Here is a 26,964-nt window from a genome sequence, read left to right on the forward strand (position 1 = left end):
GAGAGGGAGACACAGAACCTGAAGCAGGCTCCAGGCTCTGAGCTGTCAGCATGGAGCCCGATATGGGGCACAAACCCACAAACTGTGAGATCATGACCTGAGCCGAAGTCGGACGCCTAACCGACTGAGCCACCCAGGCGCCCCCAAGCTTGTTATTAGGGCCTTCTTAACTGTCTGGCTCCTGCCCTCCATGGTGACACCATGAAGCACTTCCCCTTCGTTTTCCTGGCTTTGCACCTATGCGCCCCCCTCACAGGGCTCACCCGTTCCTCACTGGCATCACTGTGCCAGCCACTGGCATGCTGTTAAGACAACCGGGAGCTTAGCCCGTCTATGTTGGGGGCTGTCAGTCACCCCTCCAGGTCCAAGTTACTCCATGGTACATCTTGTGTCCCCTGCTTTTGTGTGGTTCCGGGATGACATTATTTTTTCCCACCTAAACTATCACAAAGGTGCGTTCTTATTTGATTAACTACATCTACTGATTCCTCACAGTTTTTTCACCCTGGTAAAATATTTATGCTAATTCATGGTAGCACGAGCCAAAGAGAGTCCTTTGCTTTATGGTATTTTCATTTTTTCCCCTAAATTTAGTTACTAGTCAGACTCTAAGCCTACATATCCAGCCTGTTACCATCCGGCCTTGGTAAGAATGCTTTCCTTCAGCAAAATACAAGCAAATAAGATTGGATTGGTTTTTATACAATATTTATGGTCAGATTAAATTGTAGAATGTCTCATTCCAGCAACTCTTTTTATTGCTTAAAACGCAATGTAATGGTTTCTTTAAAATTTGTTTTTTATGATGGAAAACTTCAAATCTATCTGGACATACAGAGAATAGTACAGTAAACCCATATTTACTGTCGTTAAGCTTCAATAATTCTCAACACATGGCCAATCCTGTTGAATCTATACCCCAACTCACTACTCCCCCACCTCCCCCCCCCCGCCCCGCAACCTTGGAAGCAACAGCCAGACATTATATCATTTCATTTACAATGTACTTGGTTTTTGATGTAAGATATTATACATGTTTTAAGAATGATGTCTTTGCCTGGTGTATAGCAGATAATCTGTGGTCAGATTGATGCCCATCAATCACCCTTTGGAACTAATCCCTTATTAGTTTAGTGAGTAACTTCTCAGACTTTGTTCTCTTCTGTGTAAGTGTATAAATGTAAATACACATATAAGTATGCTTTGTTTGATTTAAAAAAGAGAGAGAGGGTCATATTATGGATTTTATTACAAAACTTCCTTTTTTTACTCACAAATTATAGAAATCTTTCTGTGGCTAAACAGAAATCTGCTTCGTTCTTTTTTACAGCAGGAGAACATTCCATTAGAGGTGTTTTGTTTTTTTTTCCTAACCAGTCCTCTCTGATAGAAGCTTAGGTTTCTTTTTGTCTTTTTCTCTTTTTCTGTTAAAAAAAGAGCTGTACATCACTGTACATCCTGAACCTCACTGTACCTCATCTTTGCCTGCCTGTGTATTTCTGTAGGATAGGTTTGGAAAAGGAACTGCTGGGTCAGGGATCTTTTGAGATGAAATGGCACTTTTATAAGAATGGCTCAAAGCTGTTGTTCCATCCTGGTACTTCGCTCTAACCTGTGCTCAGATGCATGCAGATTTAGAGATCATAATATGTGAGCAATGCTTTCGCAATTTACCCTTCAAGGAAAATAGGGAGCAATATATTTGTTCTACAGCGGTAAAAAGTAAATGGGTGTGTTGGAATGCTGGGCGTTGAGGGCCTTTATGCATAACTGACATCTCTTAAGACCTTGCAGAAGCGACAAAACCAATGAGAGAGACTGTTGCCAGGCTACAAACTTCAACAGAAGGCAAAAGAGATGGGTGGATGGGCGGGGGTGTTGAGCTGTGTGTAAAGGACAATATAATAACAGTAATAATCCCTTACGTTTGTACAACACTCTACAGTTTACATAGGGCTTTTACACCCGTTTTCTAACTTAAGCTGCACAATAACCTGTGCAAAAATACGAGCAGCCAAAAATATACCATAGGATCTCTGTGGGTGGACATTCTGAATGCTAAAATAATGAAAATGTGGGAATAGCATTAGTCTGTAGACCACTGGACGAGATCCATTGACCAAACCAAACTGTTAAGACCAAGGAAGGTAGGGAAGCAAACTAGCTAGCTTTATCAGGCAGAAGTAGTGCATAGTTTCCATTAGCCACGTGCTGAGAAGCATCTCCCCAAGAATGTGGAACGGATCGATGCCACAACAGCTACAGAAGAGCCACCTGAAGAACTCCTCAATGTGCACGTTCCTGTTCCTACCCCCAAGAGATTCTGATCAGTGGGTTCGAGGGGGAGACCAGAAGTCATGCACTTTAATGAGCTCTCCTAGTGATGCTGATGTGCAAGGAAGTTTGTGGGTCACTGTTCTAGATGGGTCTCTGAGAACTGCAGCTAGAGGAGTTTACTCTGTGGGTCCAATGGGGCTACTAAACACATAAGTCATTGGACCTGGGCAGAGAAAAAGAAACCAGCCAATCTAGTTGGGTACTCTGGTGGATAAGTGTTTTGATAAAGGGGAAGCTTCCTGTCATTGTGATTTCTGAAGACTTCTTTAAAAATAGTAAATAGGGGCGCCTGGGTGGCGCAGTCGGTTAAGCGGCCGACTTCAGCCAGGTCACGATCTCGCAGTCCGTGAGTTCGAGCCCCGCATCAGGCTCTGGGCTGATGGCTCAGAGCCTGGAGCCTGTTTCCGATTCTGTGTCTCCCTCTCTCTCTGCCCCTCCCCCGTTCATGCTCTGTCTCTCTCTGTCCCAAAAAAATGAATAAACGTTGAAAAAAAAATTAAAAAATAAATAAATAAAAATAGTAAATAAATAAATAAATAAATAATGAATGAATGAATAAATAAATAAATAAATAAATTTGCCAAGTTCCACACCAGAGGCTGTTTTAAATACACTGTAAATTGGAATGGAGGCTTGTGTTGCTATAAACAGAGTCCTGGCCTAGAGAGATGACCAAATACTGGACTTAAAGCTGGAGGACCCCACATGGGCACCCAGCTTAACCATGTCCCCGCATATGACCTTAGACTGTGACCTCATCTCTCTGAGGTTCACGTTCCTCCTCTGAAAAATGCAGAAATTCTTCTGACGCTGTATTGGCTGTGACATTCTCATTCTCCCTGTCTCTGCTATCCCTATCCATCCTTCTCTTGTAGGTCCCTAGTCTGAGCTAGCTCTCAGTCTCGGATTGAATTTCTCCTCCTTTCTCAATCAAGCTTTCCTCTATGTTCCCAGATTCTTCACAGAAGCCAAGAACGTAAGCTTCTGTGAAAATGTATGTTTGGGGAGCCTGGCTGGCTTAGTCGGTGGAGCGTGTAACTCCTGCTCTCAGGGTTGTGGATTCGAGCCCCACCTTGGGTGTAGAGATTACTTAAAAACAAAATCTTAGAAAAAAGCTTGTTTGCATGAGTACTTGTGATATATCTGGAATACATGCATAGATGTTCAAAACCTGCATATGTACATAAACTTCCTATTTGACTATTCTTACCAGGAAATTTTTGACCTCTTCATTATTTCTTTTCTAACTTCTTTTCTTTCCTGGAAAACGGACTTATGAACAAAAATGTTCACCAGCCTGAATGTTCACATTCATGCATGTCCTTTCAGGCCACAGCACTTAAAATTTTCTTTAATATTCTTGCGCTTTGCCACAACTTTGTAATCATCTTGACTGTAATACCGACGCTTGCCCTTGAAGCTGAAGTGTTGCAGAGTGAAAAATAGAGCAAATAGAAATAAGAAGGGGCTGGTACTAGGCCATCATAGAGACTGAGATTTTAGACTTCTACACCCGTAATTAAGTTGATTTTTCATTTCATGAGGAAAGTGGTCACACTTGGGGATTGCCTTTACCCAATGTCTGTCAACACACCGTGTTAAAAATGAGGACCACTGAAGCCCCGTTCCGTTCCTTTACAGTGAAAACATTGTTCAATCCAGCTCCTGCCATTGCTGACCTGGATCCTCGCTTCTATGCCCTCTCAGATGTGTTCTGCTGCAATGAAACTGAGGTAAGGATGGAAGGTTTTGCTCATTCCATGAGAAACCAAAGACTTTCATACAAACGGGTAAAGCAAAGAGGCAGGACTAATCATGTCAGTTTGATTGCGTGTGAATTCTTGAGCCCAGTGAAAACACATTTTTCAGCTAACTGGGATGTGGAGAAAACGGAATTAGTGAATCCTAGGTGGAGAAAAAGGTTCCCTGAGTCATCTCCATAATCTGCCACTTCTCAAACCTCAGCTAATTTTAGTCCCCTCCCTGCCTTCACACTATTGGTGTTTTGTTTTCTTTTTTAATTATTCCACATTCTATGGAATAATTAGTATTAGAGTTGCCAAATTTAGTGAATAAAAATACAGGATGCCTAGTTAAATTTGAATTTCAAACAAACAGCAAATAATATACGAAATGGACTTAAGCTACAAAATTGTTTGTTATTTATCTGAAATTCAAATTCAACTGGTCTAACGACCCTAATTAATATGCAACCCCTGGAACATTTGCTACATTCTCTTGTGAAGATGCTGTGACTGACTGGGGGAGCAGACGTAGGTTCTCCATGATGCCACAGGAAGGACTTCAGGGGCCACTCTGTTACGAGAGGGTTCTCTCAGTCCATCTGAGCGTCCTAATGTATAGAGCTGAGTAAAATATCTCTCAGTTACATTCAGATCGTGCCATTCATTCTGAACCATTTTAGGAAGAAAATTTCAATATTTTTCCCTTATATAGGTCAGACAGTTTTAGACCAGAGCTCTCTCTCTCGATGTTGGGAGGCAAAGACATACTATACAATGCAACATGCACAGAGAACGTTAGTAGTTAAAGAACTGTAATAGTAATTTTCCATGTGGTTCAGAGGCTGAATGCGTGTTTCCAGGATCTCCTGACCTGCCTTTTTGTTAATTTCATCTCTCAGAACATGAAGTAAATAAAAACAAAAACAAAAAGACTGCCACAAGGAAACTAATTTTAACCAATCACAATAAGCTATGCAGTATTTTTGAGCACCCATTATGGCCAGGCCTTGTGCTGGGAGGAAGGAATTGTGGGAAGTAATAACCATTTTATAGTAAGAAATTAGATTACCCTCCACGGCCAACTGGCGTAGATTTCCCTGCTAGATACTTGCAGAACAGTATTCTTCAAACACTCATCACAGCTCAAATGACTTACTCAGTACTTCTGTCTTCTCCATTGAATTACTAGTCTTGTGAGGCCAGGGACATCTGTCTTATTCACTGTTGTATTCCTAAAGTAGGCACAGTAAGAGATTAACAACAATAATAAAAGAGAGCAGTTATAACAATATACTGTCATAGAAGTTTTGTGAATGATCACATTCCCTCTCTCTCAATATCTTGCTGTACTGTACCCACCCCTCCCCTACGAGATGGTGTGGGATGATAAAATGCCTGCGTGAGGGGATGAAGTGAGGTCAGCAACACAGGCACCGTGACATAGCGTTAAACTGCTGTTAACCTTCCGACGATACGACAGGAGGAGGATCACCTACTGACTGCGGCTGACCATGAGTAATTAAAACCACGGAAAGTGAAACTGCAGATACAGGGAACCTGCTGTAATTATTTCTTGTCCTTCATGGTTTCTGTGCATCAGGAATTGAGACGGGGCACAGTCTCTCTCGGTGATGTCTGGGGCCTGGAAGACTCAAAGGCAGAGAGCTGGAATCATGGGAAGCCTACTTCACTCATGTGCCTGCTAGTTGATGCTGGCTGTTGACCAGACTTACACAAGGCCTCTCCTTGTGACCCGGGCTTCCTCACAATGTAGAAGCTGGGTTCCGAGAAACAGTATCCAGAGGGAGAGGGAGGGGGAGCCCAGCAGAAGAGTTGGCTTTTATGACTTAGCTTTGGAAGTCACGCAGTATTTCTTCTGGCCCATTCTATTGACTGAGGCAGGAAACTCTGCCCTCACACTCCACCTCTCAGTAGAAGATTGCCATTGCACAGCGTGAAAAGAGCATATACACTGTGACAAATATTGATACAGTTATCTTTGGAAATTACCATCTATTACGTTGTACCTGGCACATAGTTGGCACCTAGTAAATGCTTTTTAAATGGATGAACAAATGAACAAACTCTAGTCTTTAAGAAAATTGATCTCAACACATAATGGAAAAAAGAAAAGCTTTAAAAACCTAACATTCTTAAGGATGACGTCTAAATTTTTTTAATGTTTATTTATTTTTGAGAGAGAGAGAGTGCAAGTGAAGGAGGGGCAGAGAGAGAGGGAGACACAGAATCTGAAGCAGGCTCCAGGCTCCGAGCTGTCGGCACAGAGTCCGATGTGGGGCTCGAACTTGCAAACCACGAGATCATGACCTGAGCCAAAGTCAGATGCTGAGCCACCCAGGCGCCCCTTTATGGATGACTTCTAATCTCGATAGTAATGTAAATTCATGCTTTAAGACACTCTCTCTGCTCACACACAAACCATTGATATATAAAGATACAAAGAGATAATGAAAAGGTACTCACAAGCTCAAAAACAAGATAACTCCACAAATCAGAAAGGGAGCAGAATCCTAGAGCATGCAGCCCTGCGTGTGCTATATTTCAGTCCCAGAGGCAGGTGTAAGTGGTAGGGACCTCTAATGGGTAACGAGCACTAGAAATGTGCCACTCATGGAAGACTGGGGCAATGCCCCCTGCTCAAACCCAGAGATGCTGGGCTAAGGCTCCCTTGCTAACCAAAAATGTTAGAGGAAGCTGTTAAGCCTGCTGCCCAGGACTACAGCATATGTAAGGCTCCCAAACTGAGGAGATAGGAAGACAGAGGTACTGCCTCTGATCAGGAAGGAATTAAGCCAGTGCTAACGTGGTGACCGTGAATGTGACGAGATTGGCAATATCGCCAATGACAGCAGAACAGGAACTCCGTGTTGCCGATATAACACCTGGCTCTGGTTTAGAGACCCTTGGGGCCTGATGGATGCAACCATAAAACCACTGGAAAGGCAGGAATAAGCCTAGCGGGAGCTGAAGTGTGGGATTCTCCAACTCTCAGAAAGCAAAGTGAGCCTGCAGATGACAAAACATAATGCTCAAGAGTTATCCAATAAAATCAACAATCCAAGATGAATTTTCCCAGGGTGAAATCCAAATAGTGAAGCAGTGCAAAAAAGACATTAAAATAAGAATGATTGAGGGATGCCAGGTGGCTCAGTCAGTTGAGCATCCAACTCTTGAGTTCAGCTCAGGTCATGATCCCAGGGTTGTTGGGATCAAGCCCCACATTGGGCTCTGTGCTGAGCATGGAGTTGCTTAGGACTCTCCTTCTCTCTCTCTCCCCTCCCCCCACTCACTCTCAATAAATAGATAGATACGATTGAGATTCTCATTCATTAAAAAAAGAGAAAGAGAAACAGAATCAAAGCAACAATATGTGAATATAAAAATCAGTCAATTAGAAATTTGAAAATGACACTGAAAACTATAGAAAGCTTATGAAAGAAATTGAAGAAGACACAAAGAAATGGGAAAACATTCCATGCTCATGGATTGGAAGAGGAAATACTGTTAAAATGTCAATACTACCCAAAGCAATCTACATATTCAATGCAATCCCTATCAAAATAACACCAGCATTCTTCACAGAGCAAGAACAAACAATTCTAAAATTTGTATGGAACCAGAAAAGACTTTGAATAGCCAAAGTAATGTTGAAAAAGAAAACCAAAGCTGGAGGCATTACAATTCGAGACTTTGAGCTAGATTACAAAGCTGTAATCATCAAGACAGTATGGCAGTGGCACAAGAACAGACACTCTAATCAACGGAACAGAATAGAGAACCCAGAAGTGGACCCACAAACGTATGGCCAACTAATCTTTGACAAAGCAAGAAAGAATATCCAATGGAAAAAAGTCTCTTCAGCAAATGGTGTTGGCAAGACTGGACGGTGACATGCAGAAGAATGAACCTGGACCATTTTCTTACACCACACACAAAAAACAAACTCAAAATGGATGAAAAACACTAATTAAAATCTTTCTACAAAATACTCATTAGGAAGGTAAACAACCTGGAATCAAAGAATTAGTGAATTGAAAAAGAATCTTGATCCATTCACCCAGAAGTGAAAAGCTCAATTCACCTAGAAATATCACAGAAACTTTGTTTTTAATACTGAAGAGGAAATTGGAGAAAAGAAAGATAGGTTGAGAGGCTCTAACATACATCTAATGGAAGTGAAAGAAGAGAAAGGAGAGAACTGGAGAGAAGCCATATTGGAGAAAAAACTGCAGGTTGTTTTCTAGAACTGAAGAAAGGCACAAGTCTTCAGATCGAAAGTGTATTAAAAGTACCACTTGATCCTCCCCCGTTCATGCTCTGTCTCTCTCTGTCCCAAAAATAAATAAACGTTCAAAAAAAAAAAATTAAAAAAAAAAAAAAAAAAAGTACCACTTGAGAGGGGCGCCTGGGTGGCGCAGTCGGTTAAGCGTCCGACTTCAGCTAGGTCACGATCTCGCAGTCCGTGAGTTCGAGCCCCGCGTCGGGCTCTGGGCTGATGGCTCAGAGCCTGGAGCCTGCTTCCGATTCTGTGTCTCCCTCTCTCTCTGCCCCTCCCCCGTTCATGCTCTGTCTCTCTCTGTCCCAAAAATAAATAAACGTTGAAAAAAAAATTTAAAAAAAAAAAAAAGTACCACTTGAGATACACAGATTCAACTGTCTACTAACATACATTTTAGTGGAACTGCATAAAATCCAAAGTCAAAACAAAAATATTTTTAAATGGCCAGAGGGAAAAAAAAAACAGATTTTATATACATGATAAGAATATCCAATACTTCATTGTTTGTAAAAGGGGAAAATAGAAAAATGAGTGTCCGTGAAAAGGAGAATAATTTTTTTTTTAAACTGTAATATATTTGCAGTATTTTTGCAGTATATGGAATGCTACATATATAAACACAAATGAAATAATGTTAAAGGGAAAAGCACATTAATACATAATATCTATGGAGGACATTATCTTTTTTTAATGTTTATGTATTATTGAGAGACAGAGCATGAGCATGGGAGGGGCAGAGAGAGGGGGAGACGCAGAATCTGAAACAGGCTCCGGGCTCCGAGCTGTTAGCACAGAGCCCGACGCAGGGCTTGAACTTACGAACCGTGAGATCATGACCTGAGCCGAAGTTGGACACTTAACCAACTGAGCCACCCAGGTGCCCCGTTGTTTATTTTATTTTTGAGAGAGAGATAAACAGAGCGTGAGAAGGGGAGGGGCAGAGCGAGAGGGAGACACAGAATCAGAAGCACGCTCCAGGCTCTGAGCTGTCAGCACAAAGCCTGACATGGGGCTCAAACCCACGAACCCTGAAATCATGACCTGAGCCAAAGTTGGATGCTTAACCAACTGAGCCACCCAGGCACTCCATCATTTACCTCCTTTAGAGAAAAATAACTGAAGCAAATAAAATAAAACGTTAAGACTTATTAAAAGTGGGTGGTAGGTGGGGCGCCTGGGTGGCTCAGTTGGTTAAGCATCCGACTCCAGCTCAGGTCATGATCTCGCAGTTCGTGAGTTCGAGCCCCATGTCGGGCTCTGGTGCTGACAGCTCAGAGCCTGGAGCCTGCTTCAGATTCTGTGTCCCCCTTTCTCTCCGCCCCACCCCCACTTGTGCTCTGTCTCTCTGTGTCTTTCAAAAATGAATAAACGTAAAAAAAAAATTTTTTTTTAAAGTGGGTGGTAGGTACATGGGTGTTTGTTGCATTATTTTTACGTTCAGGATCTTTCATCAAAGAATCATTTTTTAACAGGTTTTTAGAAACCACAAGAATTCAGTGTTTCTGAAAATAGACCCAACTAACTCAACAGATGTAAGTGATCTCAGTAATGAAGATCAGTGAAAAACTTATAAAAAGAAAACAGAAGGTGGCCTTAAGGCATAGCCAACTCAGACAGAAAGGGTGTGGAAAAGATGGTTCAGGAAGGACACATGGTCAAGTTAACAAAACCTTTGCTGCCAGGGAAGACCAAACCCCAGAAGGAGCAGACACTGTGGGGTGACTTATAGGCAACAAAAAGGGTTAATCTGGGCATGTTCAGAGCAAGCACAGGAAGAGATAGACCCATTCTTAGGAAGAAATAGGATATAGAAAAGACAGAATTTGGTTATAAACTTATTGAGTCAAAAAGTATCATATAATTCATCTGGTCCAGTGAATTTTCAGCCACTAATTTCAGAACCATAGAGGGTCCCCAGAGAAGCTAGAGGGGTACCTAGGGGGTGAGGAAGCAGGGCTACAGCCCTTCACCCCTACTTCAGCCAGAGCCCTTTTTATATTCTGGGAGAGAACTGTGGTCCTGTGCAAGCCCCTCATTTTATACGTGACTTGGAAAAAGTCCCAGAGTTAGTAAATGGTGGACATCTCCTGAATATATCAGCACGTTGCTTTCTCTGCTGCATGTCAGTGCCCCTCCTACCCTGCTTCCAATTTCTTGAGCAAAAACAAACAAAAGAAATGGGTGTTGTGCAAATATGGAAAGCTATAACCAGTAATAAGAGAAAGGCATTATGACCCAAGAGGAGCCTAGAAGAAATACAACCTTAGGGGTAAAATTTACAGACACGACTTATATATCAAAGTCATTGGCAGCGGCCCCTCCCTTATTCCTTTCTTCCCTTCCCTCTTCCTTTCTTTTGTAGAATTCTTTGTTTCCCCTAACTCTTTATGATGAAAATTATCATACATACACACAGAAATGCTGGAAGGGCAACACAACGAAGAGTGACATACTCTCCACCTAAACAGTTGTTAACATTTGCTATATGCTTCCCCTCTCCACTGTGTGTATTTCTTTTTGTTTTTGTTGAGTCATTTCAAAGTAAGCTGCACATAACATGAAACCTCACCCCTAAATACTTCAGTGTGCATCTCCTAAGAGGAGCCACAACACCATTTTCACACCTAAGAAAATTATTAGTGATTCTGTGCTGTCATCTAATATCCAGGCCACATTCACATTTCCCCTGTTGTCCCCAAAATGTCATTGATAGCGAGTTTTTGTCATTGTTATAGGGTTTTTAATTTATTTTCCTGAGCCAGTATCCATCAAAGTTCCCCACTGCATTGGTTGTTATGCAAAAGAAGGGGGACATTTTTCTAGAAAACCAAATCTAATCTGGAAATCGACCCAGGTTACTTTTCTCACCGCTGTTTCCTTTCACTTTTCTGTATTCCAGGCTGAGATCCTAACTGGCCTCACGGTCAACAGCCCTGCAGACGCTGGGAAGGCTGCACAGGTGCTCTTGGAAAGGGGGTGCCAGGTCGTAATCATCACCTTAGGTGCTGAAGGCTGTGTGATGCTGTCACAGACAGAACCTGTCCCAAAGCACATCCCCACAGAGAAGGTCAAGGCTGTGGATACCACGGTAGGTTTTAAAATTTTAGAATCATTTCTGCCTCCCTTGAGAATCATCATTTATAACAAAGATACTACACCTGAATTTTTGGATCATAAGGTAAGGGCCCAAGGAGGTGATATGGTAGAAGGGAAGAAAAACCAGGCAGGAGCACTATATCTTAATCCTTCCCCAACCCACTGTGGGACTTTCTACAAGTCACTTAACCTCTCTGAGCCTCAGTTTTCTCATCCATAAAAACAGAATATCAGTAAAACTATACTTGTATCACCTATATTCATTCATTGATTCATCCAGTAAATATGTATTGAATACCTGTTATATGCCAGTCATCTATTAAGTTCTGGGGCTATCGTGATGAGCAAGACATAGTCTCTGCCCTCGTGGGGCTTAGATTTTAGACAGTATGCCCAGCTGCTGGTTCTTACAAGGCTCCTGTGTGGAATGAAAGTGCAAGGATCACTGGTTGGCAAAACTCATTCTTTTGACCATCAGATAATGCCCGCTATCATCTAATATGTGCTTACTATGTCTCTTTGGCATACATCTCATGTGATCTTTACAACAATGACATGAGCTATATTATCTTCATTTTACAGATTTAGACACTTGCTTAGGACCATAATGCTAGGAAGTAACAGAGCTGGGGGGTTCAAAACTTGGCCTGGGGACTCCAGACACTTCTTGTGGAAGGCATGCATTAAGGACAAGCAGGTTACATAGACGAGTCACAGCCCAGAAGGGGGTGGAAGGGAAGACAAGCTAGAAAAAAAAGCTCAGAGGTCCTCTAAATCTGGGAAAATAAGAATTATTGTTTATGACCTAGAATTGAGAAGAGCGAACAAAATCGATAAATACCAGGAACCTAAAACTAGAGTTGGGGAAGAGTAAACATTTTAGAGTTTTTATTTATAAGAAATTAATGTGTAATTATTTATAAAATATATTTTGTTTTTTATGCTTAGAAAAGGCTTTAAAATGTGGGTCATTAAATAAATAAAATAAAATAAAATGTGGGTCATTTATCAAAAAGGAGCCTAAGCAAATGTAATGAAGTCATGGATGCAAATACGCTCTGAAAGATAGATAAGTACAAGGACTGCTTTTTATCACATGAAATCACACCCTGATTGCCTTTCACAATGTGCTGATCAGATAGTTGATCAGTTGCACTCGGTGGTGTCATTCTCTTCATAGTTAGTCATTTTGGAAACCACTAGTTTTTTTTCTGTTCTGTCACGGACAGTCGCCTGAACTTGAGAGGTTCCTTCTTAGTTCTGAAATCGACCGTGCATGAGACTAAAACGAGTCCAGGTCCTGAACTACAGCAGAAAAGTTTACTCTTCCGTTGCTAAAAATGAAGGACCCTCATGAAGATGTCGGGCCTACGTATCTACCCCGAAAGAGACTCAGCCTCTGCTTCGGGTGTCTGTGTCAGCCACAGCTCCTTTGCCCACAAGCACCAAAGCACAACTGGAATGGGCCTACACAGGAACAGGGATGTATTCGGTGCACCTGGCTGAGAGTCCGAAGGTACAGCCGAGGGCAGAAGTGAAGCCATGTCATGGGGGCCCACTCACCCCCTCCCTGTTGGCTCTGCCTGCCTTGCGGTGCTGGGCTTTGAGCTCAGGCGGGCCCACTCCTGGGAGTGGTCCCAGACAGCTGTCTGCCCACACAGTGCCCCATGTCGTGTCCCCATCCCTGGTGTCAAATAAAAATCAAAGAACTCTCATCAGAGGATGGGAAGTGGATGCTGGTCATACAAAAACAAGCCCCGCCTGGAATGGGGAACCTCACAGAACACGCATGTGGAAATGCCCTGCCTGGGCATGGGACAAAGCGACGGAGACACCAGCCTTGGAAATGTTCAGATTTGAATCGATAGTCATTATCCTCAGAGCCATTTCATGTTGAAGGATTGGATTTCCTAGATAGTGATGGATTGCGTCTTGAGCATCTTAAATACAGCAGGGTGCACAAGGAGGTTTTCACACTTTGCTGATACTGTTTTGTGCCCTTTCATTTGGTTTCTTAGCATGTGCACTTAAGTTTTTGGTTTCAGGAAAGTTGAAACACAGTGAGAGCTCAGAGGAGAAAAGATTACTTAAATGCTTGGAGGCAGGAGGTGGAGCACGGGATCACGAAAATCGGGGCACTGGATTGGGATCAGTGAATTTTTCCGTCAAGGCCCAGACAGTAAAGTTGTAGGTTTCACGGACCTTATGCATACACGCTCTGTCACAACTGCTCACCTCTGCCATTGTAGCATGAAAGCAGCCATAAACAACTTTGTATGCTATCCAAAATGAAGTTGGTATTAATCCAAACTAGACTGTTTTAAGTTAAGATGTTAACCGGAATCACCAGTGCAATCACTAAAAAAAGAACTCAAAAAAAGGCGCCTGGGTGGCTCCGTCGGTTAAGCGAAAGACTTCGACTCAGGTCATGATCACATGGTTCATGGATTCAAGTCCCGCGTCAGGTTCTGTGCTGACAGCTCAGAGCCTGGAGACTGCTTTGGATTCTGTGTCTCCCTCTCTCCTGCCCATACCCTGCTTGCTCTCTGTCTCTATCTCTCAAAAATAAACAAACATTAAAAAAAAATTTTTTTTAAAAACCTGAAAGAAACAAAAGAATTACCATGGTACACTTCAAAATATCTATTTAACGGGCACCTGGCTGGCTCATTCGTTAAGCATCTGACTTCTGCTCAGGTCATGATCACACAGTTTGTGAGTTCAAGCCCTGCATCGGGCGAACTCAAGCTCCACTTCTCTCTCTCTCCCTCTCTTAATCCCTCTCTCTCTGCCCCTTTTGGGATTCGCCCTCTCTCTCTCTCTCTCTCTCTCTCTCTCCCTCTCTCCCCACCCCCCTGTCTCTCTCTCTCAAAAAAAAAAAAAAAAAAATTAACACAAAAGAGGGCCGGAATGGAGGAATAAAGAAGGTACTGGAAGATTATGCTGTTGTAAACTGAGGGATAAAACTAGGCCGGAGGGAGATAAGGGATCCAGGAAGCAGACGATGCCACAGAGGAGAGAAGCCGGGGTGGTGAAGGGAAGTCCCAGGGCAGCAGCTATGCAGCAGGCCCGCAACCAGGCGGGTCCCAGTCCCCAAGAGAGCAGGAGAGCGGAGAGCCCTGGAGGAGCGACTCCCAGAAACAAAAGCAAAAACAGGAAAGGACAAAGAAGGAAATAGCAGAATACCCACGTATTGGCATATGACCAAAGATTTTTAGTTTTCTTGCAGAATTTGAGGATGAAGTAGCAATTAATTATGTTGAAAAGTGTGGAAATGAAAAAAAAGGGGGCAAATATTTTTGCTCTACGTCATCTGCAGTCTCAGGGTAAAAGTATGATTAAGTAAATATTCGCACGCCACGTGGCTGTAAAGACACAGTCCTAACCGTGCAAGTGCCGATTCTTGATTTAACCAAAAATAGAGATTAGAATCCTGTTTTGAAGATGGAAGGATAAAGTAAGTGTGTGGTCTGTGTGCACCTGGGGGAAGAGAAGAGAACTGAATGCTCATTCTCCGTAGTTGGGAGTCAAGAGAGAATATCGGAAACTGATTTTTAAAAACAGCAGTATAAGCATATTACCAGAGGGAGAAGATGAATACCAGAAGAAACTTAAAGGGAATTTAAAGTATTTGCCTCATGGAAATGGTTCAAGAGAGAGATGGGGCGTTTACTCCTTAAGCGTTGTCTTTTTACACTATGTATATGGATGGCTTTGATTTTTTTCCGTACCTAGGACATGGAAAAATTAGAACCCTCAAACGATGCCAGTGGGAAGGTAAAATAGTGTAGTCGCTTTGGGAAACAGTCTGGAAGGGCTGCTAAAAGTTAATTTTCTAGTTACCATAGGACCCAGCAATTGTCCTTCTAGGTCTCCACCCAAGAGAAATGAAAACACGTGCCCACACAAAAACCTGTACACGAAGGTTTCTGGCAGCATTGTTCCCGATAGCCCCAAATCGGAAACAACCTGACTTTGAACAGCAGATGACTGGATAGACAGATTGAGGCACCTACATATAATAGACTGCTGTTCAGCCATAAAATGGAATACTGATACAGGCCACAGTGTGGATGAACATCCAGAACATTACGCTAAGTGAAAGAAGACAAACCTAAAGGCCACATATCATATGCTTCCAAGTATATGCCATGTCCAGAATAGGTAAATCTATAGAAACGGAAGGTAGATGGATGGTCACTGGCAGCTGGGGAGACGGGGTCAGGAGACTAATGAATGGGTATGGGGGGTCCTCTCTGGGCTGAGGAAGACATTCTGGAATTAGATAGTGGTGATACATAGACAACCTTGCGGATACCCTGAAAACCAGTGAATTGTTCACTTTTAAAGGGTGAGTTTTGTGGTAGGTTAGAATTATATCAATTTAGAAAACAAAGGTCAAACAATAACAAAAAGATCCACCTAGGCACTTCACCCGTGGATGAATACTCTTGTGATAAAGAATCTTCCACTTCATTGCTCTACTGAATCTACTGAATGGGCTCTCCACATCCCCCAGCAGAGCAGAGGTGACATGGGAAACAAGGGTGGTTATTTTCTGGGGGCCAAATCTCCCTCAGCCTTTTTTATGCTCTTTGTCCTCTCATCCTGCACTCTCATTACTAAAATCCTTGCCTGTTCTGCACATACCTGTTCGGCCTCTTCATAGGTCTAACAAAGAGGAGATAATTCACATGGCGAGGTGAGGAACTCCCAGGGAGGCATTTTCTTCTGAACAAATGGGCTTCTTCACTTTTCTGTCAGGAGGGCATTACTTGCCCTCAGGAGGTGTATGACCTCACATTTCCCCTTCTCCTAATCCCTTACGAGGCACACCTTCAAAAAAAAAAAAAAAAAAATCACGTCGTGCAACCTCAACGGATACAATTTTTGTCAATCTTAACGTCAACAAAGCTGGCCAAGATAAAATCAGTCAGTCAGGGATGGCATGGGTGGTGGAAACACCTTTAGCTGGATCGCACATTTTCCAGCCCGCCCTGGAAGGGGCCAGTCCCGCTCCGCGTCAGTACTCCCGCAGGCTGCTACATTCATTTGCCTCCGTGTTGATAGTTGCTGTATCACTTCTATTTTTACATCCATTTTTCCTGCTGTACGACAGTGAGATGGTGGCAGTAGTGCAGATGTCCTCGGCTCAGTTGGGAGGACATGACAGACGTGTCGCTCTTCCCATCTCTATGTTACCTGAATCTCAGCCTCAAAATGCCATGGCACTCGTGTCCTCGGTGCAGTCCTCCAACCTGAAGGTCAGGGGGCTTTGCCGTCTTGTGTCGATTGCACTACATAATCACCCCGTTGTCAAGAGTCACACACATTTAAGCACTGTCATCTTCTACGTTATTGTGCTACTGTGATATATCATTAATTATCCTTGGCCTACAGGCTGTATAAAATTCTTGACACAGAAATTGTTTTTCTACACGTAAATGGTTGAGTCCTAGAATCTGCATTGGTACTCTTAAGAATTTAGCCCATAGGCTAAATCCATCTTTCCAAACCTTCACCTTATAATAAGTCATTATAATTCAGGGTATATAAGTAAGCTAAGAGTAATCAAAAGCCAAGAGCATGGGGATTCTCTTACCTCTTCCTTATTCCCCTTTCTTTCTATCCATTATATTTGAGTCCTGTAGTGCTCAAAGTTGCAGGTGTGGCACTAGGCAGTGTCAGCCCAGCTGCATGGATGCCCCCAACAGATGACTCAGGGCTTGGAGACTCAGCTCTGAACTAGAAGTTGCACCAGTAGGAAGTGGTGATAGTTTCTTTTCAAGTTTGCATGGAAGCACTCCTAAAGGTACCGTGATTGCTGCGGCTGGTGGGTTACCCACAGCTTTCCAAGGTCACTTCTCCTCTGTATTCCCCTCATCCTGGGGTCTGGCCTTCGGCCATCCAGGCTGTTCTTAAGGGTTGGCTCCCATTAACTTACCTCTGAGGCACCATCCAGAATGACAGTTCAGCCTTTGAAAACCCAGATTTGAACCCATTTTTCCCATCGTGGTACGACTTCCCCCCTCCCATCCTACACCTGCACCCTCTTCCCACTCTCACCCCCTAGCCAGTGGAAGGCCAAGCCAACATTGCCAGATGTCATTAGAACAAATGGATTTAGGTGCTCTTAAGAGGTGTTTCTCAGCCCAGGCAAACTGAGGTATTTCCTGCTCCAAATGTAGTTTGAGCTCCCCTCACTGTTGATTGCCAGTACTTGAAGAAGGGTTGGGAGAATAAAACACTGTGGGTAAAGAATGATAGAATCGGGGGTGCTGAACAGGTAATTATTACATAATAAGGCTAACTTCAACTGCCATATCAAGTTATTATGCAAGAAGTAATTGTTGTTTCCTTCACATTTTGACCTTAGGAAAATTAATATCTACTGATACTGCCGCTACTCAAAGTGTCTTGGAAATTTTTTTTGGAACTGCTTTGAGAGCACCTTTACCCTACTTTCCAGTCTACTGGGGTTTTTTTCTTTCTATTCATAAAATTAATACATACTTAGCGTTCAAGAGTAGAAAAAAAGCAGAAAACGTAGAAAAGTATAAAAAAGAAAGTCAAATACCCATGAGTCTACCACTCAAATGTAACTACTGTTATCCTTTTAAAGATTTTATTTTTAAGTAATTTTTAAATAAGACTTTATTTTTGAGCCCACATGGGGCTCAAACCTATAACCCCAAGATCAAGAGTCACACGCTCTACCGGCCAAGCCAGCAAGGCACCCCGTCTACTATTATCCTTTTAATATAAATCCTTCCATTTTTTTTTTTGCATACCAATTCATGCACTTTTGAATATCTTTTAACAGAAAATTTGAGTATTTGCCCCTGCAGATATTAATATGTGTAATTATGGGAAGCCTCTACAACTCAAAAATATCAACCATTTCTCTAGAATAATGTAAATGGACAATTCACCGAAGAAGAAATGCAAAAAATAAATGTGTGGGCACCTGGGTGGCTCAGTCTATTAAGCATCTGATTCTTGATTTCAGCTCAGGTCATAATCTCACAGTTGTGAGATTGAGCCTCACCTCGGGCTCTGCTCTGGGCATGAAGCCTGCTTAAGATTCTCACCACCCCCCCCCCACTTCTGCCCCTCCCTGCTTGCTTGAGTGCACTCTCTCTCAAAAAAAAAAAAAAAAAAAAAAGGAAAGAAAGACAAAAAAAGAAAGAAATGTGATAATGTTCAACCACACAAGAAATCAAGAATATTTAAATGAAAATAACAGTGAGATCCCCCTTTGTTGCCCATCAGTTTGGCAAAAAGTAAAGACTGATAATGTCAAAGTCCCAATAAATTGGAAAACACATGCTCTCATATAATTCTGGTAGGAGTGTAAATTTGTACAATGTTTTCAGAGGGAAATTTGACTAACAGTTTTTAAATTTGGCCCAGTAACTCTTCTAAGAATCTATCTTGCAGAACTGCTCATATATACAAATATTTGTATAAGAATATTTATTCCAGCTTTGTAATAATCAAAAGTGGATCAGACATATCTATATAATCATCAGCAGGAGAAAGTCAAATTATAATGATATGGTGCCATTTATTTAAAAATAACTCTAGCTATCCATAAATAAAAGCATAGCATATTTTAAAAATCTGGAAAAAAATAACCCACCAAACTATTGCTCATGGGGAGGGCCAGGGGATGGGAGGCAGGTGTTGTAAAGGAGGACTTCTACATTCTACTCCATATTCTTCTGAATTGTTTGAGTTTTTACATGACCCTTTATTTTTCATGCATTACTTTGAAATTTGGAAGAAAATACAATTTGGAGACAGAGCAAAAAACTATTTGGAGCCACATCTAGCAAATAAGAGAGGTGATATCATTTCTCAAAGGGTGTACGGGGCGGGGGGGGGGGGGGGGCCTGGGTGGCTCAGTCAGTTGAGTGTCTGACTTCTCAGGTCATGATCTCTTAGTTCATACATTTGAGCCCCATGTCGGGCTCTGTGCTGGCAGCTCAGAGCCTGGAGCCTGCTTTGGATTCGGTGCCTCCCTCCCTCTCCACCCTTCCCCCACTCACACTCCATCTCTCCATCTCTCTCTCTCTCTCTCTTTCTCTCTCTCTCTCTCTCTCAACTAAATAAACATTTTTAAAAGTCATTTTTTTTTAAGAGGCCTGAACCTTTAAAAAAAAAAAAAAAAAAAAAAACTTGCCACTACCTTCCCAAAGGAGCCAGTAATTGGCCAAGTTCACTCTTGGCCTCCTAAAGAACCTCTCAACCATCCCAAGATCTCTGTGTAAGTAGGCTGAGTAACACTTTGACTTAAAATAACTTCTGAATGGATAGACACTTGATGCCAAGGAAATGATCTGCATTGCCTTCTCATCCAGGCCCTGGAGCCTCTTTAAGTCTAGATATTTCACTACACATTTTTGACAGGCTTTTTTTCCCTTAATCTTTCTAAAGAAACAATCTCTCTCAAAAATATGTTAGTTTATACAGTTTCCTTTGGAAATCACAGAATAAATGTCAAAGCTGCATTTTTCTGTTCCTCACTCAAATGCGTAGCCTATCTTCAGAGAAGCTTTACTCAGCATCAGTTTTCTTTCTGAATGTGTCTGCTTACATGTCTTAAACTCTTCTAGCCTTATTCCCACAATTAATAATAGGTTGAACGATCTAGACTTTGGCCTTGCCACAGCTCTTGGTCTCTATTAATCGATGACCTGAAGGAGTTGTAAAAGGGGCCAGGCCATAGGTGATACCTCATGTTTAGGTACTTAATAGTTCACATACTTCACCATTCCTGTACCTCCGGTTTGAAACACACCTGAGTGGAATGGCTCCTGGGGGGAGGAGGAACATAGGTAACACAGTCCTTTGGACTGAAGCATGTCCCCTCTAAGATTCATATGCTGAAGTAAGGAGGTAATTAAGGCTGAACGAGGTCATAAGGATGGAGCCTAGATCCCATAGGATTAATGTTCTTTTAGGAAAAGACACCAGAGAGCTCGCTGTCTATCTGTGTCTGCTCAAACAGGTTAGAGCACACAGCAAGATGGTGGCGTCCTGGGGAAAAACTGAGAGCTTTCCCCCTAAGGTCAGGTACAAGACAGGGATGTCCACTCTCACCACTGTTACTCAACATAGTATCAGAAGTCTTCGCCTCAGCCATCAGACAACGCAAAGAAATAAAAGGCATCCAAATCAGCCAGGAGGAAGTCAAACTTTCACTCTTCACAGATGACATGATACTCTATATCGAAAACCCAAAAGATTCCACCAAAAAACTGCTAGCACTGATTCATGAATTCGGCAAAGTTGTAGAATATAAAATCAATGCACAGAAATCGGTTGCATTCCTATATGCCAACAATGAAGCAATAGAAAGAGAAATCAAGGAATCGGTCCCATTTACAACTGCACCAAAACCCATAAAATACCTAGGAGTAAATCTAACCAAAGAGGTGAAAAATCTATACACTGAAAACTATAGAAAGCTTATGAAAGAAATTGAAGAAGACACAAAAAATGGAAAAAGATTCCATGCTCCTGGATAGGAAGAACAAATATTGTTAAAATGTGGATACCACCCAAAGCAATCTACGTATTCAGTACAATCCCTATCAAAATAACACCAGCATTCTTCACAGACCTAGAACAAACAATCCTAAAATTTGTATGGAATCAGAAAAGACCCCAAATAGCCAAAGCAATCCTGAAAAAGAAAACCAAAGCAGGAGGCATTACAATTGCACACTTCAAGCTGTATTACAAAGCTGTAATCATCAAAACAGTATGGTACTGGAACAAAAACAGACACTCAGATCAATGGAACAGAATAGAGAACCCAGAAATTGACCCACAAACGTATGGCCAACTAATCTTTGACAAAGCAGGAAACAATATCCAGTGGAATAAAGACAGTCTCTTCAGCAAGTGGTGCTGGGAAAACTGGACAGCGACATGCAGAAAAATGAACCTGGACAACTTTCTTACACTATACACAAAAATAAACTCAAAATGGATGAAAGACCTAATTAAATGTAAGACAGGAAGCCATCAAAATCCTAGAGGACAAAGCAGGCAAAAACCTCTTTGTCCTTGGCCGCAGCAACCTCTTACTCAACACGTCTCCAGAGGCAAGGGAAATAAAAGCAGAAATGAACTATTGGGACCTCATCAAAATAAAAATCTTCTTCACAGTGAAGGAAACAATCAGCAAAACTAAAAGGCAACCGACAGAATGGGAGAAGATATTTGCAAGCGATATATCAGATATAGGGTTAGTATCCAAAGTCTATAAAGAACTTACCAGACTCAACACCCAAAAAACAAATAATCCAGTGAAGAAATGGGCAAAAGACAGGAATAGACACTTCTCCAAAGAAGACATCCAGATGGCCAACCGACACATGAAAACATGCTCCACATCACTCATCATCAGGGAAATACAAATCAAAACCACAATGAGATACTACCTCACACCTGTCAGAATGGCTAACTTGAACAACTCAGGCAACAACAGATGTTGGCGAGGATGCGGAGAAAGAGGATCTCTTTTGCATTGCTGGTGAGAATGCAAACTGGTGCAGCCACTCTGGAAAAACAGGATGGAGATTCCTCAAAAAATTAAAAATAGAACTACCCTACGACCCAGCAATTGCACCACTAAGTATTTATCCAAGGGATACGGGTGTGCTGTTTCAAAGGGACACATGCACCCCCATGTTTATAGCAGCACTATCAACAATAGCCAAAGTATGGAAAGAGTGCAAATGTCCATCGATGGATGAACAGATAAAGAAGATGTGGTATATGTATACAATGGAGTATGACTCGGCAATCAAAAAGAATGAAATCTTGCCATTTGCAACTACGTGGATGGAACTGGAGGGTATTATGCTAAGTGAAATTAGTCAGAGAAAGACAAAAATCCTATGACTTCACTCATAGGAGGACTTTAAGAGACAAAACAGATGAACATAAGGGAAGGGAAGCAAAAATAATACAAAAACGGAGGGGGACAAAACATAAGAGACAATTAAATATGGAGAACAAACAGAGGGTTACTAGCGGGGTTGTGGGAGGGGGGATGGGCTAAATGGGTAAGGGGCACTAAGGAATCTACTCCTGAAATCATTGTTGCACTATATGCTAACTTGGATGTAAATTTTAAAAATTAATTTTAAAAAATTAAAAGAAAAAAAGATGGTGGCATCCTGCAAGCCAAGGAGAAGCAGCCTCAGAATGAAACCTACCTTGTGAGCACCTTGATCTTGGACTTCCAGCCTCCAGAACTGTGAGAAGTAAATTTCTGTTGTTCAAGCCACTCAGCCTGTGGCTTTTTTTGTACAGTGGCCCAAGCAGGACTAACAGGAAAGCAAATGAATGTACTTCAGAAGTGATCTAACGCAAAAACTGAAAAGTCAGCTGTTTTGTGAGGAGGAAATAATCTGAATTGAACTAACAGGATCATCCTAAATCACCCTCTTGGTGAAAAACATCTTGAGTGTTTTGCTTATGGTTCAACTGTAATAATCGGTCCCAGTGGGTAAGGCCAGATGATGTCTTGAGCTCAGACCCTAATCTAGCCAATAACTAGCAGGCTGCTTTGGGCAAAGGACTCATTATGTTTGGGCTCAGGTTGTGCGTCCAAACATGACATGTCTGGGGTGGGTGATCTCTGAGGCATCTTAGACCTCTGACATTCCATGATTCTTACAGATTCTTGGGAACATGAGGATTCTTAGGCTAATCTGGAAAGCCAGGCACCACGCTGTGCTGGGCTTTGTGCTGGACTCCGTATGCTCAGAACAACCCTGCAAGACGAGGTTAATGCCCATTTTAGAGAGGAGGAAAGTAATGCTCCCAAAGGCAAACAGCCTGCCTGGTCATACAGCTGGTAAGTTGGCAGAGCCAGGAACTGCTTGCCGGTCTGTCTGTCCGACTCTAACATCCACGTACTCTCTACTGCACCCCTCTTCCTCTTGATTTTGTGGCAGTCTGCCTAGCCTTCAGTTCCCCCTAGTTGGCCTTCCAGCACTGACTTTCCTTGTCACTTGTTAAGATACAGGCTTCTGTAATCACTCCATTTCTCTAGATGTTCGGGAGCTACCAGATCCTGCAAAGGCACTGCCTGTTTTGTGCCGTATGGTGCAGCCTCACTTAAATGCAGTAACCCAGGGGCGCCTGGGTGGCTCAGTCGGTTGAGCATCTGACTTCGGCTCAGGTTATGATCTCACGGTTTGTGGGTTCGAGCCCGCGTCAGGCTCTGTGCTGACAGCTCTCTCAGAGCCTGGAGGCTGCTTCAGATTGTGTGTCTTCTTCTCTCTCTGCGCCCCCCCTCTCAAAAATAAATAAATAAATGTAAAACAAATTGTAAATGCAGTGACCCATGTATGGCTCTAAGAATAGTTCCTGGCGCACGTGAATACTCAGTACCTTTTAGTGCTCATTAGTAGGTCCCCATGTGTCTGTTCATTGAACCTGGATCACGCAGGGGGTACCAGGAAGTATGCGCCAGGAGCTTGCGTCACTCTCCAGTACACAGAGTGGACATAACCTTGGCTCTGTACGTTACTGAAAAGAAACCCAAGTCCCACTGCCATTCAGTTCCAGCATCTTCCTGTACAAGACAAGGAGCTGGACTGCACGGCTAGTAGTGTGTGGCAGGATCATCCTGTCCAGATTGCAAAGTTTTGGGCACAGATAGATCACGTCCGTTCATTCTTGTCATTGAATGACTAACTCTGAAGGAGAGGTGCACCACTCCCAGTGAGTATAACCAAATCATCTTTCCGTGAGGCTTCTTTAAATAGAGGCCTGAACTGCTAACTAGAGAGGCTAGGGAAAATAGAGTTCCTCTTTTTTAACATTCCCCAACGAGCTCTCTAGTTTAAGGAAAGACAAAAACACTCTTTCCCTGCCTAGCAAACTCCTATCCATCCTCAAGGTCCAGCTCAGAGAGTTCTTCTTGGGAAATCCCAGTGCTTACTATATGCTTGGCACATAATAACAGGCCTTCCTGAAAAAACGAAAGAGTTCTAGTTCCTTGTGAGAAAGTAAGTAGTGTGTGTATTAGGGCCGCTTGGTCTCACTGAGCCCCAGTGTTCTCAGGGGACTAGAGGATCGACAGGATTCCTTACAGTCCTTAAGTTCTACCTGGAATATGTCAAGGGAAAGAATAAATCTCAGACACAAATGCTCTTTTCTAATGTTATGAAAACAAAGTACCCAGGTGCCCATTTTAAAACCTATCTTTAGATTATTTTACCTGCAGAAAGGCCAGGCCAAAAAAAATGAAGTTACAGAAGTAAATGGCATCTCTGAAATCAGCATCATAGAATACAGAAAACCCAGGTGAGGCTCCGAAATACCCGTCTTAATCCTAGGAATGATATCAATAAATGGGCATGATATCTGAACCACTCTGCCAACTCTGGCTGCCAGAAAAGATGAAAATGAAAAAAAAAAGAAGTTGACTGGATATGAAGAAAGGACAGAGGACAAGATAATTGCTAAAGACGCTGATTGACAAGGCACAAGACATCCGTCACGCCCGGGGGGTCCATATTAGCTCTATTACATTACTTCCATATCAGCAGATCACCTCATTTACTGGCTAATCAGGCAGAATTAAATATTTTAAATTATCTTTCTTAATCCTGCATGGGATGCATTGAAAACACAGGGCTCTAAAAATCTAATTGTAACTGCTTACCAGAAATGTCATCTTCACTTGGAGGAACTGAACCAGGGCCAACTACGAGACTGTCTTTTCCGTTTTCCTAAAGTACTGTCCCACCTGTCCCACGGCTGGACCTGGACACGCATGCACATGTGCCTAGTGCCAGACATCTTAGGGGCTCCCGAGCAGGAAGCTGGGATCCCTGGCCCTGCTTCAGAACTCAAATACAGCCAGAGATTGAAAAGAGCAATGGTAGTGGAGAACAGGGGCACGACGGTGGAAGGAAGATGTAGAGGAAAAAATAACTGTTAAAACATCAGCAAAAGTCAAGAGAGCAAACTCTAAATCTAGATGTAGAGTGTTCTGTGGGCCTCGATGCTCCCTGACTGAAAGGACAGGAGACAGTCCCTGTCCCGGTAAGAAGGGGCGGTTTCAGGGTGTATGAACTTGCTTATCCAGCCACAAGGAAGACTTCTCGCTTCCTACCCCTACCCTCCACTTCTCCCCGCTCCTGGAGAGCAGCGTGGTGTCTTGTGTCCTTGATAGCAGGGTGATAACTTGGCTGGGAGGTGGCAGTCAGGACTACACCGTAGTGCTTCTAAAGTGGCTTCCAGTATGTGAAGATGTTGCTTGGGTAGACCTGAAATTGTGAGGAGGCGAAGAAACCGTCTGGAGCCAAGCTGTAGAGCCCAGTGAGTTGGAGCCATGCCCAGCACCCTCAGTGCCCATCACTGCTGAGAGAGGTGAACAAGGAAATGAAGAAGGTGTGTGTGGTTCATAGCTTGCTAAACACCTGTCTGCCTTCATGTGAAAACATGTGTGTGGTGTAGTTTAACGGTGTGGATACTTTGTGTATTTTCAGTGCTGAGGACGTGTGCTCTGTGTGAATAAATTGTTGGTGGCATGAATGTCATGCATGTATGTGCGTGTCAGTAAAATGTACTGCAGTGGGACAGAAGGTAAAGGCATGATTCATCATTCACACTTTCCTCCTTTTAAAACGACAGGGCTCTGTACTGTGGTACATCCCTACAAATGCGATGTGATTTGGGGATAGAGGGCGTCCAGAGGTTAGGTGAATCACATCTCCCCTGAAAGAGTCTCTGAAAACTGAAAATTGTATATCCTTTTCTTTCCCTGGTCAAAACAAATGAAAATTAGAGAAAGAAAGATCATGGTTATATTTGCTAAGTGACTTCCCGTGACTGTCCTGTTCCCTGTTAAGAAAACTGTCTTCCTCTCCTTAGTCTGCTTTAGCATGTGGGTATCTAATTGTGTGGATTCAGTTGTACATGAAATATAATTCGCATCAAATACTTACATTTACTAACTTCCCTCAGTCAGATTACTAACATCCCAAGGCCAGTCAGATTGCCTGCCACCCTCCCTTCCTTCCTTCTTTGTAAATTGTGAAATATTTCAATTATACTGAAAAGTATAGAGAGCCGGATAATTTGTTATTTCTTAATATTTTGCTATTTTTGTTTCAGGTGGTTTTTAAGAGGTAAAAACGTTAGAAACACAGTGTGACCTCTTTGCTTTCAGATGCTTAGTGCTATGAAGATGCAACCTATATCAGGACCTAGCTTTTAAAAACACATTTGAACAGAAAAACAGTAGGATTTTGTAAGAACTTTTCTTGATCTTTGCCATTCTGCAGTTTTACTACAATGAGCCCAGATCTGAATTTATTCTTATGTATTTTTTTTTTTACTTTTTTAATTTATTTTGAGAGAGAGAGAGAAAGAGTGAGCAGGGGAGGGATGGAGAGAGAAGGAGAAAGAGAATCCCAAGCAGGCTCTGCACTGTCAGCACAAAGCCTG

At 42.5% G+C, this 26,964-nt stretch overlaps 1 protein-coding gene and 1 long non-coding RNA gene across 8 annotated transcripts in view; one reads left to right on the plus strand and one right to left on the minus strand.

Moving 5' to 3' along the window:
• RBKS (ribokinase) overlaps nucleotides 1-26,964 on the plus strand; it is a 100,981-nt gene that overhangs the window by 36,997 nt on the left and 37,020 nt on the right. For 6 of the 7 annotated variants that reach the window (XM_045447315.1, XM_045447313.1, XM_045447312.1 and 3 more), the window contains 2 exons: nucleotides 3,979-4,070; nucleotides 11,282-11,470. In XM_045447315.1, the coding sequence (XP_045303271.1) occupies nucleotides 3,979-4,070; nucleotides 11,282-11,470 (281 nt within the window). Of the gene's footprint in view, nucleotides 1-3,978; nucleotides 4,071-11,281; nucleotides 11,471-12,707; nucleotides 15,203-26,964 lie in introns of those variants that run through there. The other variant, XM_045447314.1, reaches the window with a different exon arrangement.
• LOC123581306 overlaps nucleotides 1-26,964 on the minus strand; it is a 52,668-nt gene that overhangs the window by 10,087 nt on the left and 15,617 nt on the right. The window lies entirely within an intron of this gene.

The sequence above is a fragment of the Leopardus geoffroyi genome, chromosome A3 (assembly GCF_018350155.1).
Source record: "Leopardus geoffroyi isolate Oge1 chromosome A3, O.geoffroyi_Oge1_pat1.0, whole genome shotgun sequence".
In the NCBI taxonomy this organism is placed as follows: domain Eukaryota; kingdom Metazoa; phylum Chordata; class Mammalia; order Carnivora; family Felidae; genus Leopardus; species Leopardus geoffroyi.